At 41.8% G+C, this 18,194-nt stretch overlaps 4 protein-coding genes across 4 annotated transcripts; 3 read left to right on the top strand and 1 right to left on the bottom strand.

Moving 5' to 3' along the window:
• The first annotated feature begins 31 nt into the window (after positions 1-31).
• anapc16 (anaphase promoting complex subunit 16) lies at positions 32-2,190 on the top strand. The gene is made up of 4 exons (XM_079293102.1): positions 32-155; positions 477-622; positions 1,383-1,457; positions 1,549-2,190. Exons 2-4 carry the CDS (start codon positions 481-483, stop codon positions 1,656-1,658), a joined length of 327 nt encoding a protein of 108 aa, XP_079149228.1. The 5' UTR covers positions 32-155; positions 477-480; the 3' UTR covers positions 1,659-2,190.
• A 1,466-nt stretch (positions 2,191-3,656) lies between these two features.
• Positions 3,657-5,490, top strand: ddit4 (DNA-damage-inducible transcript 4). The gene is made up of 3 exons (XM_079292673.1): positions 3,657-3,787; positions 4,022-4,254; positions 4,365-5,490. The coding sequence occupies exons 2-3, from the start codon at positions 4,071-4,073 to the stop codon at positions 4,853-4,855; spliced, it is 675 nt and encodes a 224-aa protein (XP_079148799.1). The 5' UTR covers positions 3,657-3,787; positions 4,022-4,070; the 3' UTR covers positions 4,856-5,490.
• Positions 5,491-7,772: 2,282 nt separating this feature from the next.
• On the bottom strand, positions 7,773-10,646 carry dnajb12b (DnaJ heat shock protein family (Hsp40) member B12b; the record flags this gene model as incomplete). Its single annotated transcript, XM_079293721.1, has 8 exons — positions 10,511-10,646; positions 9,730-9,907; positions 9,473-9,618; positions 9,143-9,316; positions 8,960-9,030; positions 8,665-8,774; positions 8,049-8,221; positions 7,773-7,894 (listed from the first exon to the last, which is right to left on the bottom strand). Exons 1-8 carry the CDS (start codon positions 10,641-10,643, stop codon positions 7,773-7,775), a joined length of 1,107 nt encoding a protein of 368 aa, XP_079149847.1. The 5' UTR covers positions 10,644-10,646.
• A 1,609-nt stretch (positions 10,647-12,255) lies between these two features.
• Positions 12,256-17,239, top strand: scd (stearoyl-CoA desaturase (delta-9-desaturase)). Its single transcript, XM_079293882.1, has 6 exons — positions 12,256-12,381; positions 12,631-12,881; positions 14,112-14,242; positions 14,345-14,550; positions 14,940-15,172; positions 15,893-17,239. The coding sequence occupies exons 2-6, from the start codon at positions 12,659-12,661 to the stop codon at positions 16,090-16,092; spliced, it is 993 nt and encodes a 330-aa protein (XP_079150008.1). The 5' UTR covers positions 12,256-12,381; positions 12,631-12,658; the 3' UTR covers positions 16,093-17,239.
• Positions 17,240-18,194: the final 955 nt, after the last annotated feature.

Raw genomic sequence — 18,194 nt, 5'->3', positions numbered from 1 at the left:
TAATGATGCCGTCGCTTCAAACGTGAAACGCTGTCTTTGTCGTAAACTAGTGGCAAGAAAAAATAAACAACATAAACCAACTGCACGGACTTAAAGTCGTTATAGATTTACTTCAACGTCGACAGGAACTTAACATATATATTATTTTAAATAAGGTAAGTTATTTCCATATTTAGTCGGGCAACATTAATGGTGAATGGCCGTTGCTTACATCGGCGCTAGCAGGAGGGGGGGGGGGGTAGCTTTCTTGCTAGCCACTTAGCATTGTTGTCGCAGTTAATAACTTCATATCGGATTGCAACCTTACAATAAAAGCAAGGAAAGCAAACGTACTAACTTCAGCTTAAGTCTTGTGTGGCTATAGTGAGAAAATAGAGTGTGGAAACTGAAATGCTTGCCTACCATACTTATGTTTTAACAGGTTAAAAGCGATGGTAATAACAGCACAACATGTTTTATTTTGTGTGTTTTTAAAGTTCAATGGCAGCTTCTTCTTCGTCCTCCTCTGCGGGAGGTGTGAGTGGCAGCTCGGTGACAGGCTCTGGATTCAGTGCTTCAGAGCTCATCCCTCCAAGAAAAGTCCTGTACACATATCCTAAAGGAGCAGGTGAAATGATGGAAGGTGAGATAAAACACAGCCAAAGGCATCTTGTGTGTCAGCTGCCTCTCTCCTCCTAACTAGGGAGATGTTATGAGAATCATATCATGAGACAACACACTGTGGGTTCATTCTGTTACAGGTCATTTACACTGAGAAGGCACCGGGCCAAATAGTCTCAAGCAGTTTGTGCCCCTTATGCAATCACTGCACTTCATGACATTTGAGTCGTGTACATCGAAATTTACACTTAGGTCTCACAGCTAAGCATCGGTTTTCTGAATGAAACATATAGACCAAACTCTGACAAGTGTTGCTACTGTTTTGTGGACATTTTCAGAAAGTCTCATATAAAAACGATGAGTAACACCAACCTGAGTCTATAATAAAGTCACATCACAAAGCTCGAAAGTCAAAATAATTGGTATGATTGAGGAGAAGGTTCATGAAACTTCGCTAACATAGAGCCAGAGAGAGCATTTCAGTTGCTTAACCTGTTCTCTCATGCACGGAGAAGGTTAGGACGTCTACATTGGGAAAAACTGTTACAATTTGATGCTCGCTCGTTCGCATGGCGTCCAGTTAGGAAGAGGTGCAACACAGTGATGAATAGGACTGCAGTAATGCCGACGGTCTTAAGTTCTTCCTCTTTGTTTATTCAACTTCTCTTTTCGGATTAGCATGAAAGTAGAATTCAGAGACACCAGTGAGCTCGTATCTTTGTGAACACCAACGCTTTAAGTATGTCTTCACCAGCATTTAACTTGTGTGTCTTTCTTTTTAGATGGCTCTGACAGATTTTTATGCGAGTCCGTATTCAGCTACCAAGTTGCCTCCACACTTAAACAGGTCAAACACGGTAAGTCACCAACTATATATGCAATATTTGTTTTGGTTGATCCATGAAAAAGCTGGTTCCCTAATAAAGTAAGTGTCGTGTGTTCTTCCAGATCAACAAGTGTCTCGAATGGAAAAACTGGCGAGCTTGGTGGAGGAGCTGGAAGCAGATGAGTGGCGGTACAAACCCATTGAACAGCTGTTGGGATTTACGCCGTCTTAAATAGAAACACCCAGATGCCGTTTGGTTAAGAAATCATCCAAATTAAAGGAGATGGTTTATTTCAGTTCATACATTATATTCCTTTTTTATGGTTTCATGTCATGAGTGTAAAATATATCTGGAGATACTGAATGTGATATGTATTATTTAATCACTTTGACTATTGTGTGAGTAGTTTTCTTTTTTTTTTATAAACTGTTACTTTGCATACTATAATAAAACCACTGTCAACAAAAATCCCCTTGTTATGTGCTGATGACTAAACCATTTAAAACGGGTTGAGGCTACTGAAGGTGTATTGTCAGTCCAATCGGCTCTTAGCCTCAGAGATTAGAGACGTAATATCTTTAGTGGCATGTCCTGAAGTGAGGCATTTTGTTTTCACATGGCTGCACCGTAGACCGTAACGCCTGAAACCTCATTGCTGCTCCAACAGCAAAACAAAGAGAGCTTGTAAATAAAGTCATGCTTGGACATTTCCCTGCTGTTTGTTTGTTACTAACCCACTTCCCTGAGTTCATTTCTAACATGTTGACGTGCTCCTAAATCTTTGTGCTGTTTGGTTAATGTTCAAAATGTACACTCTGTTACTCAAGTGAGCTAAAGTCTTGACTCTCGCCGATGTGGTCGTTTCTGTGTCACCTCTCTGCTGTGTTGACGGCGCGGAAAGGCGCTGGTCTCGGTGTTTTGCTCTGTGAATGGATGCTTTCAAACAAATGAGAGGGTGGGAACGGACAGAACGTACTGTTCCGGGTGTGAGCGTCTAAGAACGGTCCTGGACATAACAAGACACGCCTCAAGCCGCGGATTAGATTTCCTTTTATAAGAGTTCACTTGTTTTCGTCACACTCGAATTCACTTTACAACTTGTTTGCTCATAGTTGTTAAAAGTTGTAAAAGGCTTTGCATGCATTGTTGAAGCCTTTAACTTAAGTCCACATTTGTTGTATATAAAAGGACCCCCCCCGTCCCCCCAAAAAACATATGACGATGACTCCTAATTCACTGCATCCCCCTCAGAACATCTTGTACCGACATGTGTTTATGTCTTTCAGTTCCTCCATTACTTGAAATACAGTACGTCCCGCTCTCGTGTGTTAACACAGCATTTATCTGGCAGCTTTCCAACTTTTTTTCTTCAAGCAAACATTGAGTATATCATGTACAGTGACGGCCTCTTTGTAGTGTACATGAAACAAAGCAGCAGTTTCTGCTTTGCGCTGTAGCTGTTCTTGCAGTTTGCATGTGTTTCCATCTGGTACAGTATACCGTGTAACTCTCACCAACAAATGAACTCGTCATTTTCCCCACGCAGTGCTTTTTATGCCTGAAAGCACGTTGATGGCACCAGAGCATACTTTGTGACAGTAATGCTATACTGTGTAAAGCTACCCTCCTGCTGCATTTCTATTGTTTGGCCTTATTGTCAGTGGTGTTCTATTTGAGTGCAAATGTAGGAAGATGCACATCTTTGAATAGAAAACAATTATCAGCATATTATCGTGTTCCCCGTGTTGCATTTTGCAGCCGGTTGTGTGTTGTTTTCACCTCTGTGTGGCAGATGAAAAAATCATGATGTAATGCTTGAGCAAAACAGGTGACGTAATGTGCACTGCAACACTCAACCTGCTGATCTTTTCCTGCATGGACTCTGTTCAATGCTTTTTAATACAGTGGCTGCACATAGAGCAAAGTCATTTATTTGTGCTTATGAAAGATATCAAACAAAGAAATTATATAGGATGCTATAGGAAGCTCAGGCAAGTCTTTGTATATTTCAACAACACCGGGGTCTGCTATTCAGCACCACAGCCCCCCCCCCCCCCCCCCCCCCCCCTCTCCTCCTCCTGCTGTTTGTCTTCTCTGCTGGCATGTTACCAGGCAAGATACAGCTCCCGATGCCGTGCCTCTCTTTATGATTGGCTGGCTGGGTTGCGGGTGGGCGTGGCCTAACAGCCCATATATAAACATTGTTGCAGGACAAACCGCATAGTTTGGCAGCTACTGTGTAGATGAGGCAGCGTAGGGGAAAGAGGTTACCAGATGGTTGTTTTTGCAGACAATAAGCCTTCAAATAACTATATTCTACATCGACGTCGGACTTGATCAGCACCGTTGTCATATACACTGTAAGTACTATGTCACATATTGCTTATTTTGCAGTTTTGCAGTTTTAACAGCTCTAAGCGACCGTCAAAGATCTTCATCCTGTAAACTTGTACTGTTCATATATTCTGTAACAAGTAATACTTAAAATGCATCTTACCTATGTTGAAGTATTACTAAATTATGTTTAACTTGTCCACTGCCGTTTATCTCAAGTTTGAGTGCTTATCTTTTTGTTTTTGTCTCCTCGTAAACAGTTAACCACAGGATCAGCTGATACTGTCTAATACTGCAAAGAGGACTACCATGCCCGCTCTCTCTGCACCCACTGGCATCTGCAGCTCACCCACTTCTCCAGTGGACAGCAGTCTCAGGAGGCTGTCCTGGGGTAAACTGGTTCAAAGGATGGCCGATTTCAGCACATCTGCCAACAGCAGCAGTATTGACTCCGGGTCCAACGATGGCAGCAGGAGTGATCTCTCTGACTCAGGTAAAGACCAATGCAAATGTTTCTAACACTTAATTCTGAGTGAATTTGCCTTTTCCTCTTTGTCTTTTTCCATGGCTCCAATGCTAAACCCTATTGTGTCTTGACAACAGGGTCAGATGTCTCCAGTGACCTGTCTCACTGCAATGAAGACCTGTTTAATGACCCAATGGAGGAGACCATCCTGAAAGAAGTAGTGGACCTTATTGCAGGAAGCCTGAGAGACTCCAAAGACTCCTTACGATGTACCAAGCTGCTCATCCCCGACAAACTTCTGGAGCACATCGGACAGGAGCTCCTTCACCTGGCAGCTAGCGAGCCCTGCGGCTTGAGGGGGGCTCTCGTTGACCTGTGTGTGGAGCAAGGGGCCGTCTGCGAGAGCATGGCACAGCTGTCCGTGGACCCCTACCTTGTCCCCACCTTTCAGCTGACTCTGGTGTTGCGGCTAGATTCCAGTGGGCTGTGGCCCAAGATCCAAGGACTTTTTAGCACAAAGTCTCCTTCCACTCCAGTCGTGAGAGAAGCGATTAAACTTAGCACTGGTTTCCGAGTGATTAAGAAGAAACTGTATTGTTCCGAGGAACTGCTCATTGAGGAATGTTGAGAAATGTATGGGACTGTCGATATTTTACTGTCTGCGTTTTTTACAACGCCCAGTTAAGCTCACAGAAAGGGCCTTATTACTATAACTCCATGTGTATGGTGCCTGCCTTCTGAAGTGTAAGGAGGGACTTTGTCATTGTGTAGCCTTTTGTTCCCACTGTAAGGGAGTTTATGGTACCTGGAGCAGGTGTCACGTTTCAAATCACAATGTGTAACCATCATGGTATAAGTGGTAAATAGGCATTTTGCAAGTATCAAAGCGCGTACCTCAGTTTCTATTGAAACACACAATGGCAGCTAAGCTATATGATTATAGTCACTCAAGACCATTGTGTTGTTTTTTTTTCTTTTTATACATGCCAATGAATTGTAATGTACGCCAAGTGATGAATTGTACACCAGGCAAGTTGTTAGGGACCCTAGTGACCGCTTGGATTAAAGCGCAAAGGCTCACCAGTGCTTACGTTATGCAGTTTATGTGCAAGCTACGGCTAAGATTTCCAATGTCAGTTGATCTTGTATCTTGTGTCGACCTTTCCTGCTTTAAACTTTATTTATTTGACATTCAAATACTCATAACATTGCACTGTTTTTGTACTTCCATGACTGCAAATAAATTATTATTTTTTAACAATTCTCTCGTCTGTTGTCTTATTTCTTGAAACTTGTCAGATTAAGATCATCCATTTGTAGTTTTATATCCAGATTCTGTAGGACAGGGGTCTCAAACTCATTTTCACTCCGGGCCACATCAGCATCATGGTCGCCCACAAAGGGCCGGTTCGTAAATGTAACTACTCGTAACATGTTGTTAAATAACTCTCTGCATTTGATTATTGTTTATTCAAGTGTAAAAATATTGTACATGCAGTTATATAAATGTAAAAATATATTTAAGCACATTTCTGTTATAACTGAAATCCTTTTAATTGAGGGTTAAGAAACCCACATTACTCTATCAAAGATCAAACTATTAAAGAAAATAACAAAGACAAATATCAAACAAGTTATTACAATAACTTTGTTCAATGCTTGAAATCCTTTCAAGGGTGCGTTTGTACAATCCCACATGAAGTATTTCATGTGTTTTAAAGACACGTTTAAAGTCTTCAATGTACTCACAATACATTTATATGTCAAATGTACAGTAACCAGCCAAAGAGCTGCTTCTGTGACTGTGTGTTAAAGTATCTCATCATTTTGACTTTCTATCATAGTTATGACTTTCTATCTCATAATTTCGACTATGGGGATATTTTTATTATCAAGTCTTACTTAAAAAAAAAAAAAGTTAATTTCTTTTTTAAACTTTTTTTTTGCTGGCGGATTCGCGGGCCACATAAAATGACGTGGCGGGCCGGTTTGAGTTTGAGACCCCTGCTGTAGGAGGAAAAACATGATTTTGCTCAATGTAGAGCAACATATATAAAGCTGTATGCGTACCCTTTGACAAACTGCCAGAATACTAATATACCTATAGATGGATCAGCTAACATATGAGCCAGACATACTCGGCCACATTATGCACAACAATTACAAAGTTGCAAAACTGAAGAAAGTTAAAACACTGGCAAGTTAAAATCAGAAAGCAGAGGTGCAACTTCTGCCAAAAACAGCAGAGTACATTTGCACTGAGAGAATGTGACATGCTGCTGCACGCTGCTGCACCCCCCCCCCCCCCCCCACCCCAAAATGTGAACGTGCACAAAGCCATGTTTCCTGTTCCCAGCCTCAGCCAGCTGACCGGCAGACTTTACGTGCGGGATGTGCTGACTGAGCTTTTGTCTCCACGTTCTGTTCTGTGCTCGTCCTGCTCTGAGCAATGAGTCACGCCCAACACGTTTTAAGCATCCATATTTATTTTCATCTGGGAGTAAAAACATGGTGGAAAAGGTGAGCAAGAGCTCTTTTGATAATCATTTTCTAAATAAATAATACAGAACATAAATAGCATTCTATAAACATAGGTGTGACAAAAATTGCTTTTTCCAACAGATGATGTTCATCAGAGACATTGCGTTCAAAAACTAGAACCTGTTAAAGTCCCACTTTGTGGGTAGGCACATCTCTCAATCTTTTTATTGTGAAGTGCCATCAGGTCACAGCATATTATTTTATCCCGAACACAATTAAAAGAGGCAAAGTGTAAAGGAACATTTCATAATTGTTATTTCACTCACACACACACACACAGACGAAGACAAATCTCAGGTGCTCATTGTCTGACAAACCCTAGACATGAGTGTATGTTCATCAGAGGTTTCACATTATTCCTGCATAGTTTCAGAATGTGCACTTGAAGTCAAATCAGCAAACCAGACTCCTCTGACTCCTCTCCCTCGCTGATTTGACTGTGTAAAAGGAAAGAGGAAGCGCTCAGTGTGGCATCTTATAAACTGCTACATAAATAACATCTGTACGACTATATCTAACCATTATTTTCCTGTTCCAAACTGTATTCTCGCAAAACCATAAAGTGACCACTGCTGGCTCCCATTCAAAAACCTTTTGGAGTTTTTCCAAACCCCTATCTTGTCAAGAGGACAAGCTATTTTCAGTGTTTTTCCCCTATTTTAAAACATTATGATAACATTATATTTTAATTTCACATTCCAGTTTGTGTGGCCAATTTCATGCAGTCGGTGCTGGTTTTGTTTGTGTTGCTTGTTGAGTCATCTTCAGTCTCCAGACTGTTAAAGCATCTATTTACAGCCAATAATCTTTTACAGCCAATAATATTTTACAGCTAATATTTGTTTTGTGTTGACTCTGGACACCTGGAGAAAAGAAGAAAGAAAGAAAATCATGAAAACATTTTCACTTTGTGAAATGAAAAACAAACATGCAGCTGTTGATAATAAAATATGTTCAGAAATAGGAAACATGTAGAGAACTTGCTTTTACTTATGAAAGCAGCATCAACCGTGTAATGACGCTGTGATCTCGGACAGCTTGGCGCAGCTCGGTGTGCAAGCCCTCTGTGCTCTTTGGTACAGATCATTGTCTCCAAAATAGCGGGCTCTGTAAAGCATGCCCTCCTCTGCAGGAAATAGAAGCAATTAATGAGAGGTATATGAGGGGGAATAAAAAGCAGACAATGTCTTTCATTATTTTCCCAGAACTGGCAGAAACAACAATTCATATTCATGGTTGGATAAATAAATAAGCCCAATTTGTGTTCTTGGCAAACATACTCTGCTGCTTCTCCTTCCAGCAATTGTTGCGAAGGTTGGAAACATAATCGTCCTCCACCGTCCGCTCCAAGTTCCTCAAATTCAGTCCAGTGAACTCTCTGGAGAACTGCTGCCCCACATAATATGGCACCTTCAGGTTCTCAGTCAGCCTCCTCTGTGTGTAACCTGCTGACCTGCGTGACGATAGGACGAAAGTGTGGGAGAGAGATCCAATGACTAATGACAGATGACAGATCTGGTACCGGTCTGTCTCTGTTAACATGAGTCATGGCTGATAATGGCTCGCAGAAAGTGTATCTGAAACACAAAGGCAAGCAACATGGAGGGAGGCCAGACAAATGGAGCCAGCAATCCTTGCAAACACAGAAGAGCTCTGTGATTATTTGGAATGAATTGAGGCAGCATCAAGATGTTCTTTTCTAAATCAAACAAGCAAGTCATTACAATGGATCTGTCTCAGGAAGCAAGGTAACTGAAAGTACTATGAAAGTAAACATTTGGTTGAGCTATAAATCAGTGACATTCTCGCTCTTGCAAAAATAGCAAACAAATGTAACAATTATGTTATGTTAGTGTTGTTATTGAACATTCTTCTTGGGCAGGTGTTCACACTCACGGCCTGAAGCTGAGGCTGTACGGGGGGCTGTTGACCATGATCTGACTGAGGGCCGACAAAATGACAAGGATGATGATGGGCATGACCTGCACGAAGAGAGCGAGGCCTCCCTGCAAAGAAAACAGTTCAGTGTCAAAACCCCACAATCGCTGAAAGACACTTGAATATTACTGAATTTCACCTCAAAAGGTAAAATGACAAATAACTCAACGTCGCCCCCTGCTGTTTAAGAATAACTTCACATTATTTGCACATCCTCAGTTTGCAGGAGCTCTAATAACAACATCAAACTCACTTCCCGCTGTCGCTCTCTTCCCTCTCGCCTTTGGTAACGCATCCGCCCATTGGTGTACACATTAGCATTACCTAGATCAATGTAGCACATGTAGCACTTAATAGACAGATCACAGTGAGTATGACAATGAAAACACTGTGTCTCACAAGCTTTGGCATGAAAGCACAAAGCAGCAGCACTTACTTGATGGGTAACCTCCACCAAAGAACATGTTAAAGAGGTCTTCAGGTGAAATATCTGGCTCAAAGTTTCCGTTGTCTGGGCTGTGACTTGACGGATGCCTCTTCTCGTCGCCACATTGATCATACTGTTGTCTTTTGTTGGCATTACTCAGAAGAGAATACGCATTTCCGATCGCTGTTGGAAGCGAAACATTTAAATTAATCAATTAAAATGAAGTCAAATGATGTTTTTATCATCATTAACAATGGCACCTTCTGCAGCCATAATTACAGCCTCTATTCAGGCTTTCTGCACTAACGTCAGTGATGAATGAAAGTTCATGCTGGTCACCTTTAAACGCCTCTGTGGCACCAGGAGCGTGATTCTTGTCTGGATGGAACTTCAAAGCAAGTTTTCTATACGATCTTTTGAGTTCATCCTCAGAGGCGTCTGCCTGGACCCCGAGGATTTCATAGAAGTCTTTACATTGTTTTATCCTGTGTGGAGAACACGGGGTTCTCAGTGTCAGCTGCCGTATCAAGGCAAAAAATATGTCAACCGTGCCTTCAGTAAAACCCACAGAGTCTTGACATTATCGCCAGCCTTACCTCCTCACAGCATCTAGCTGGTCTGCCGAGTAGGATTTCGAGGTGTCTGAAGACTTTTCTTCAGGTCTGGTATCCTCGCTGTTGCTCTGCCGCTGTCGAGGCCCTGAGGCCCCACTGAAGTCCGAGTGGCCGCCTTGTCGAGGTGTAAATCCATTCTTTGCTATTAGCTCCAGTAGTTCTAGAAGGGACACAATAACAGTGTTGTGAACATAAAAATATATTCAGACATGCATTCAACAGGGCCCCCTTGTAAAAGAGATTCAAAATCTAAATGGGATTATCCTGGATGAATAACGGTCAAATAAATTAAATGTATTTTTATTTTGCTATGTATTGTAAATGTGTATTATTGGTCCTCTTGGGCCGGAGATGGGAGGGTTGGTTAAAGAGATATTATTATTGTAAATAAACTGGTTCCCTGGGATCTAGGGGTCTTTGTGCTCCTCTGCCTATCTTGCCCTGTAGTCAACAGACTTTCTAGGCATAGCCATCGAATGGAAAAGCAACTGACAGCACATCGAGGACAGCGTTTCAATCATAGAACAGCTGTTTCACGTTGAGCAGGTGCACAGAATAATGCATGCACAATAGCTACAGCAGGATGCTGATTTGTCATGAAATTACAACATTATGGCAGCTAGCTCGTTAGCTCGCAAAAGGCCCCGGCTACATGCGCTGCAGAGCTCATCCGGGATGCAGGTGATGCCGCAGGTGATGATGCTGCAGACCTCCCCGGCTGAAGCGCCCCCTTTCCTACAGGCTCGGCCATCTTAACACTCACCCTTCGCTTTCTCTGTCGGGAAGAGCCTCTGAGCCTTGCCCAGGAACCTCTGCGCCTTCTCCGGCTGGTCGTTGGTCAACGCCGCGGTTGCAATGTCGATGCAGCGCTCGGCTTCCTCCCTGTTTACCTCCATTGCAGCGGGCTGAGCGAACTGGACCAGAGGTAAATACGGGCGCCTGCTGATGACGTCAGGCAGATGCTGCAAATAGAACGCCCGTCAGTTTTTGTCTTTTTTTGTGCTGCTTTTGGCTGAAAGCTGACGTTCATATACGTTACGTCTGCACCACTGATGTATAAAGAGAGGTTTGCATGATATCAGAGAGTCCCTGGCTCTTTACCCCACTAGATGGAGACATAACGTCTGTCTTTAACTGTGACAACTTGTATGTGTGTCAACCCTTTTTTGAATTAGGATCCTAAAACATTTGTAACTGTCTCCTCAGTTCATAGTGGAGTGGAATTAATCACAAAATAGTCACAAATGTGCATTACGTGATCTACAAATGAGAAATGTACAACAGTCAATGTACAACAGTAAATGTACAACAGTAAATGCACACATCACAACCTCAATGAACATTAATATTTATGTACACATTCTTTTTTTAATAAGGTCTGATAATATTCGCATTCGGAGAGTTTCCTGTGTATACAAATATCTGCACATAATTGTTGTATTATTTTGTATTTATTAACAGATTATGAAATGTGTGCGCATGGATCGCCTGATACGCACGGATCAGTTTTACAAGATCAGGTTACTTTTACGCGTGGAGACCATGAGTCATATGGTGGAAACTATTTTCACGGTCTGCAGCTCCACACATATCTACAAATGCATGCTGCGTTTAGGTGGTAGTGGAAAACGTGGCCATCTCGTGGATTGGTGAACACTCAGGGCAACAGGGCATACACTGTATATGATGAGATTATAGTTTTGAGGGATACAATCTCAACTGGTTGCAATGAACAGTAGTGACAGTTGTCCTGTGTTGTCAGTGTAACAATATGTGATATGTCAATACATGATTAACAATTATGCTATTCAATTATTGTTTCTGTTGTTGTATAATTACTGTATCATCACCATTATTTCATCACTTTTTCTGATCTTTATTTTTACCATAATTTCTCAATTTATTATTTACCTCTTATTTTGATTGCTGTTATAGGACGATATTGATGAGGGGCATGAAAAGTAACGTAATGCAGTAGTGTTAGGCGTATTGATTGAAAGCGTGATTGCTAAAACAGGGGAATAAATAAGTTTATGTTCATATACATATCTACTTTTGGATATATATATTTATATTGTACATAGTCGTTAAATGTTTATACTAACATCTGTTGTACTTTTTTTGCTGTCCTTATTTTATTTTTTATATTTTTCTTGTTGATTTGTAAACTTGTGTATGTGCGTATGTTGAGAGCAAAGTGAAAATCCGGAGTAAAATTCCTTGTATGCGTACGCATACATGGCAAACAAATCAGATTCTGATTCTGATAAATCAAATCAAATCAAATTAAATCATATAGTATTACATTATGTAATGTCAGGCATATTTGTGACCATTTAGAGACCAATCTCACACTGTCTAGACCGTAGCGGCGGATCACCAGAGAAGGTAAATCTACATCTGGCAGAAGAATGAATGAAAGGTGAACAGCAGATAACCAGGCAGCCAATCAGAGTCCGAGGTTGAGGCGGCATCCGTGCGCTGATTGGTCGGTGGCAACTCGCACTGTTTCAACTGATGCGTTTGCTGCGAAGCCAGCGACCGCTCTCTCTTTCACCGGTTACAGTACTTTGCACACCTATTCCTCTCCCCTTAACAGCCGGAATCTCCTTCCTACTCATCTGCTTCTCTTCGGTGAGTTTTTTAAAAATCTTCCGTTAAGTTACTCTACAGGTGTAATGTGAGCGTTACGCAGCAAATGTCGAAGCCGTATGGTGGGGAAATTGTGTCAACTAGAAGTCAGCATCATCGATTCATTACATCCTCTTCCTCTGCAGCGCAGCGGGCTTCATTCTGCTTTTATCACTGAAACACTGAAACACGGATATTACCGATTTTTCTTGTCGTTCTTATTTTTATTCATTTTTTTTTTTTACCGCCCAGAGCATCAAGCACCCAAACCGCAGCCACGATGACGGAGTTGGTGAAGAAGCAGCACAAGTCGAGCAACGGAAATGTTCTTCCAGAAGCCACCAGAGAAGACGTGTTTGATCACTCATACAAAGAAAAAGAGGGGCCCAAACCTCCCTCGATCATCGTGTGGACAAACGTCGTTTTGATGACTCTGTTGCATATCGGTGCCGCTTACGGCGTGTCCGTCATCCCTTCAGCATCCCCTTTGACCTTACTTTGGTGTAAGTCAATTCCTACCTGTTACACTGTAACAGTTACAGTATTTTTTGCAAAGGGGTTGGGTGTTTATTCTTGGGCCGGAATACAGTGAATTATAACGAAATCACAGCTGTTATGTCACCGTCGAAAGGTGGCTGCGCGGATGTCGTGCACGCTCCTCCCAGTATTCTGCATGTAGTGGGATTATAGATCAGGCCATATATCACCCGAGATTTCATGTCACAGCAAGTCTTTTAATAAAGCTGCGAACTACACAGCGGGCGCTTCTCATAAAATGAACGTGTACTTCTTATTAACAAGAGACCAGCTATCATGTTTGTTATTTTATATTTAAGTAACAGTATCATAGGACAAAGAGTGATTACACAAGCTGCATTCTGCTTAATTACTTGACAAAAAATGTCCTTAGAATTCATTGGAATATGTATTTTCTATGAATGTTAAAACCACGGAGGCTGCACTTATGAGTAGGTTTCCAGTCATGCAAGCATCAGCCGCTTGTATCCATTCAGTCAGCATCCGATATGACGTAGCTACATTACCAAGTGACTGTCACAGCCTCGTGTCATTTTCCATCTTTTTTTAAACTCTCGTGCGATAAGTAGACTCGTACAAACCAGTTCAGTCACAGGCACATTTGAATGATCTTCATGGATGACTCACTTGCAAAATATCACTTGTTGCAGGATTATTCGCAGACCTAACACTTGACAGTACAAGTGTACAGAAAACACCTGATGCTTAGATATGAGAAGGGAAAAAAGCTGGAACTCAGTGACCTGAAGTCTGACAAAGTTGTAATGTTTCAAAGGAAGTAAGTGGCTTCAGTCAATGATTCATTTTATGGGAGGAGGTAGCGTGCAGGAATGCTCGTGTGATTCATTTGATTGTGTTGGGGAGATCATCTTGGAACAAATTCCCAAAATATGTTACCTTTGACAAAAAGGAAAGGCCTTGCACGCTAAAATGAGGTGAAAAAATTGCAACAGTAATCATTTCAGCTTTTTGAGTGAGTATTTTACTGTTTAGTGGGTCGATCTCCTCTTTAGTTACACATATATAACAATGTAACATGGATGACTCACTTGCAAAATATCACTTGTTGCAGGATTATTCGCAGACCTAACACTGACAGTACAAGTGTACAGAAAACACCTGATGCTTAGATATTACAAATGTGCAGTATTTGAATTGCTAGCAGTCCTAATTACTTTCTGCCTTTCTCCCCACAGCCTTACTTTGTTTTTTCATAAGTGCTTTAGGAGTTACTGCCGGAGCTCATCGCCTGTGGAGCCACAGATCCTACAAGGCCACATTACCTCTAAAGATCTTTCTTGGTTTAGCCAACTCCATGTCATTTCAGGTACACACACTCGCCTCTGTAATAACAGCAGTTTTCTTTACCTTGTAACGACCACGTTGTGTCTGCAGTGTGTGTAATCTCTGTGTTTACCTGAACCCACAGAATGATATCTTTGAGTGGGCTCGAGATCACAGGGTTCACCACAAATATTCGGAGACAGATGCTGACCCGCACAACGCCGTCCGGGGCTTCTTCTTCGCTCACATTGGCTGGCTGATGCTGCGCAAACACCCCGACGTCATTGAGAAGGGAAAAAAGCTGGAACTCAGTGACCTGAAGTCTGACAAAGTTGTAATGTTTCAAAGGAAGTAAGTGGCTTCAGTCAATGATTCATATTATGGGAGGCGGTAGCGTGTAGCGTGGACAGTAAACAATCATAAGTGTATTTCGTTATTTTAGTCTCTGGTGTGTCAAATACAAATATAGAGCAAATTGAACTTGAACCGATTGAACTTTAACCCGACGCTGCTGCAGACTTGTGTCTGTGGTCCTTCTGGTTTAACAAGGTGACAATTACTAACATGTCTGTCGTGCATGTTGAGATCGGTTCCCACGGTCGACTTTAATGGAAACTGTCACGTTGAAGAAAGAGATGGCGCGGGAAAAAAAATCCAACGCCCGATATTTGTGTGTTTATGCCTTACTGAGTAAACAGCTCCATTCATTCTGCTCTCCACCCGCTCTGTCTCTTCGACAGGTATTACAAGCCGTCTGTGCTGCTCATGTGCTTCTTCGTCCCCATGTCCGTGCCCTGGTACTTTTGGGGGGAGTCCCTGTGGGTGGCGTACTTCGTCCCAGCTCTGTTGAGGTACACCTTGGTGCTGAACGCCACCTGGCTGGTCAACAGCGCGGCTCACATGTGGGGGAACAGGCCCTATGACGAGGGCATCAACCCCAGGGAGAACAAGTTTGTCACATTCAGCGCTATAGGTATGAAACGCAAATACATCGTTGAAACAGGAATTGTTCGACTCATGACTGTTAGGAAAGTGTCACCTCTAGAACAATACCATTCAGTTTCGCAGGATCACTTTAAGAGTTATGCGTTGCACCTGTTGCCTACATTTGGCTGCACAGTGGGTTCAAGAGTCAGTGCGATATATGTCAAATAGGTACGACCTAAACCAGTCCGGCAGCCAATAACAGTAAAACGGTGTGCAAGATCACAAAACAAATGGCCGACTCATTTAAAGGCTGATTTAAACATTTTAATTTATTCTGAAGATCACAGTTATTCCCACTGGATCCACCCACAAGAATGCTAGCGCCTTGAACAACCAATAGGTGTCACTGGTGCGGAAACAATGGATATTTTAAAAGACCTGGATGTTCTAAGATGGCACCCAGTTCTTGAAAGTTGTTCACCAAAAATAGAATTAAAAAACAAACAAAAATTGTATGCTTCAGTGGTTTTAGGCTGAGCCGACTGGCTCCTTACTGGTAGTGTACTAATATGAATGTTGAAGACTTTTTATTCCGAACTGCACTTTCTGAACAAATATAATCGAATTGAGGGAAAACAAAAAAGCGATCTCAGAGAGCAGCAGACAGAAGGGTCTACCTAGCGTAATGCTAATGTTAGCTCCACAGGTTTTTTACGAAGAAATGTTTCGATGATTTGCTCACCGCTGATTTCCTTGTAACTTACAGGTGAGGGATTTCACAACTATCACCACACGTTCCCCTTTGACTATGCAACAAGCGAGTTTGGCTGCAAGTTGAACCTCACCACTTGTTTCATCGACGCCATGTGCTTCTTGGGCCTGGCCACGGACCCCAAGAGAGTGTCCCACGAGCTGATCGCGGCCCGATCACAGCGCACCGGAGACGGAAGCCACCGGAGTGGCTGAGGTCGACGAATTGCGGTCAGCTTGGAGGGAAGAACTATCGACAAGAAGAAGCTTCACAGTCCTTTGACAGCTATACATTTCTCATCCGCTGAAGATAAAGGTCATCTTCATGAGGGCCTTGACAACATTTTGTAGCTGTAACTAAAAAACTAAAAAACGCATTTTGCGAAGCTCTTTGCCTTGGTTTCTGTTCAGACAGACCATGGTCTTCCAAAGATGCTGTAGACCAGAAGTAGAAACATTTTAAATGTCAACTCCATCCTCTGCTGTTTTTGACACTTTTGGTGCGCATCCTTCGTGCAGGGTCAGTCATTGTAGCCGATCATTTTATGTCAGTATTACTTAATTATGAATCAAAATAGATAAGAAGTGGAGCTGTGAAAATATGGAGTAACAATGTTTCATCTGATAAGATGCGCTACTTAGAGGAGACGGTTGTCGTTGCTTGTTTACAGGCAGTTTGTTACCGTTCTCGTACGCGGAGAATTCACTTTTTGAGCGTTTTAAGATCACGAAAAAAGGGATGAGAGTTTGAATGATGTTTTGCTTTCATGAAATATGGCAGGTGATGGAAGAGTGAGGGAATGTGTCGCAGTATGTAACCTAAATATGTAGAAAAAACAAACATACTGTATTTAGTCCTGTGTAGTAAATGGATTGAGTATTCCCCAGACAATATATGTGAGGCATTTATCATTAAATACAAACTGCCCTTCAATTTTAACTTTGAATTTAGAACCGTGCCATGTTTAATCAACGTCCTTGTGTTTTTAATGAATATATCATAGTGCCAGCAGAGCGTGCCAATTGTCGACATATTTACAAGCATCCTATTGGTCCACGAGAGCACACTTAAGTCGATATTGCTTCTTCAGCATCATTGTGGATGTTTTTTGTTTTTTTTAACATTGTGGCATCAGTGGCATCAGTGGCTTTGCATCCTCTTTTATCCAGCACGTCCCGTCTTTTGTCCAGAAACATCTGCAGCAGAGATCTCATTGGTCGATGTAGCAGCCAGTCATGTGACAGTTCTGGTGTTGCAAAAACAACATGCCACCCATGCATGATGATATACTGTCGTAGGTGTTTGTGGTGAGGTGTTTTATCGGTGACTCTGATGATGGCAGAGCCGTGTCTATTTTTGTAACGTACTATCGAGCCGCATCGCTTTTCGGATCATCAGAACTGTTGCCGTGGTGATTTCTGAGACGGGGTCGGGTTTGTCCTGCAAAGCTGATCGTCATTGTTAAATTTCAGGCGCATCAATGTTAATGCGCATCTTCAATTCCGGTGTGCGGAATGCTTTTATTATCTTATTTAGTTTTTTCCCCCTTATTGACTTTAAAGAAAGATTGCTCTCATCGCAACCAGTTTTTTGCACTCCAACATTTGACAGTAAAATAAATCAAAATTCTGAGCTCCTGTTTATTTTATAAGAGTCAGGATATAACCTAATGCCTTATGACTTGCATCCATTCCTGATCGTCTTTGCGCCAAATCTGACCACGGTCCATGTTTACAGGCTGAAGCACCAGATGGAACATTGTTTTTATATTCTGAAAAACACATTTAATTTAGGCAAATTGACAACATCGATCGACAAAAATAAAGTGCTTTAAATTAAAATAGAGGATCGAAGTTTATATTCCAAGAATACAAATGAAAAAACGCGAGCTGCAAAATGTTCAATCAACAGATTTAACCTGGAAAAATATGGGCCCTGATGTGCCGACTAGTTCCAACCCACCAGGGTGTGAGAGCATCATCAGAGCACTTCACAAGCCATGCAAACAACTAGAACCAACATGTTCCTAATGACATGATCAAAAGGTTGTCAGTCTGAATGATAATGTCAAATCTCAACTGTACTCTATTCTGAAATAAAAATTCAACAATATTTTCAATACACACAATTAACAGTTGTTGCTCGTCTTTGTTTCTGTTTTTATTCATTGTGTCTCCGATATAAATCTGCAGTGCAAGAGAAGCTTTGGTTTACACACACACACACACATAGATTATTCCTGTAAAGCTCCTCTTAAATGTGTTTTTTAAATTCAGCTTCTGGTGCATGTGGACCTTAGTGCTTAGCTTGGCTCCAT

The sequence above is a fragment of the Melanostigma gelatinosum genome (assembly GCF_949748355.1).
Source record: "Melanostigma gelatinosum genome assembly, chromosome: 21".
NCBI lineage: Eukaryota > Metazoa > Chordata > Actinopteri > Perciformes > Zoarcidae > Melanostigma > Melanostigma gelatinosum.
The sequence above is the reverse complement of the archived record's forward strand: the minus strand, read 5'-3'. Positions and strand labels throughout refer to the sequence as shown.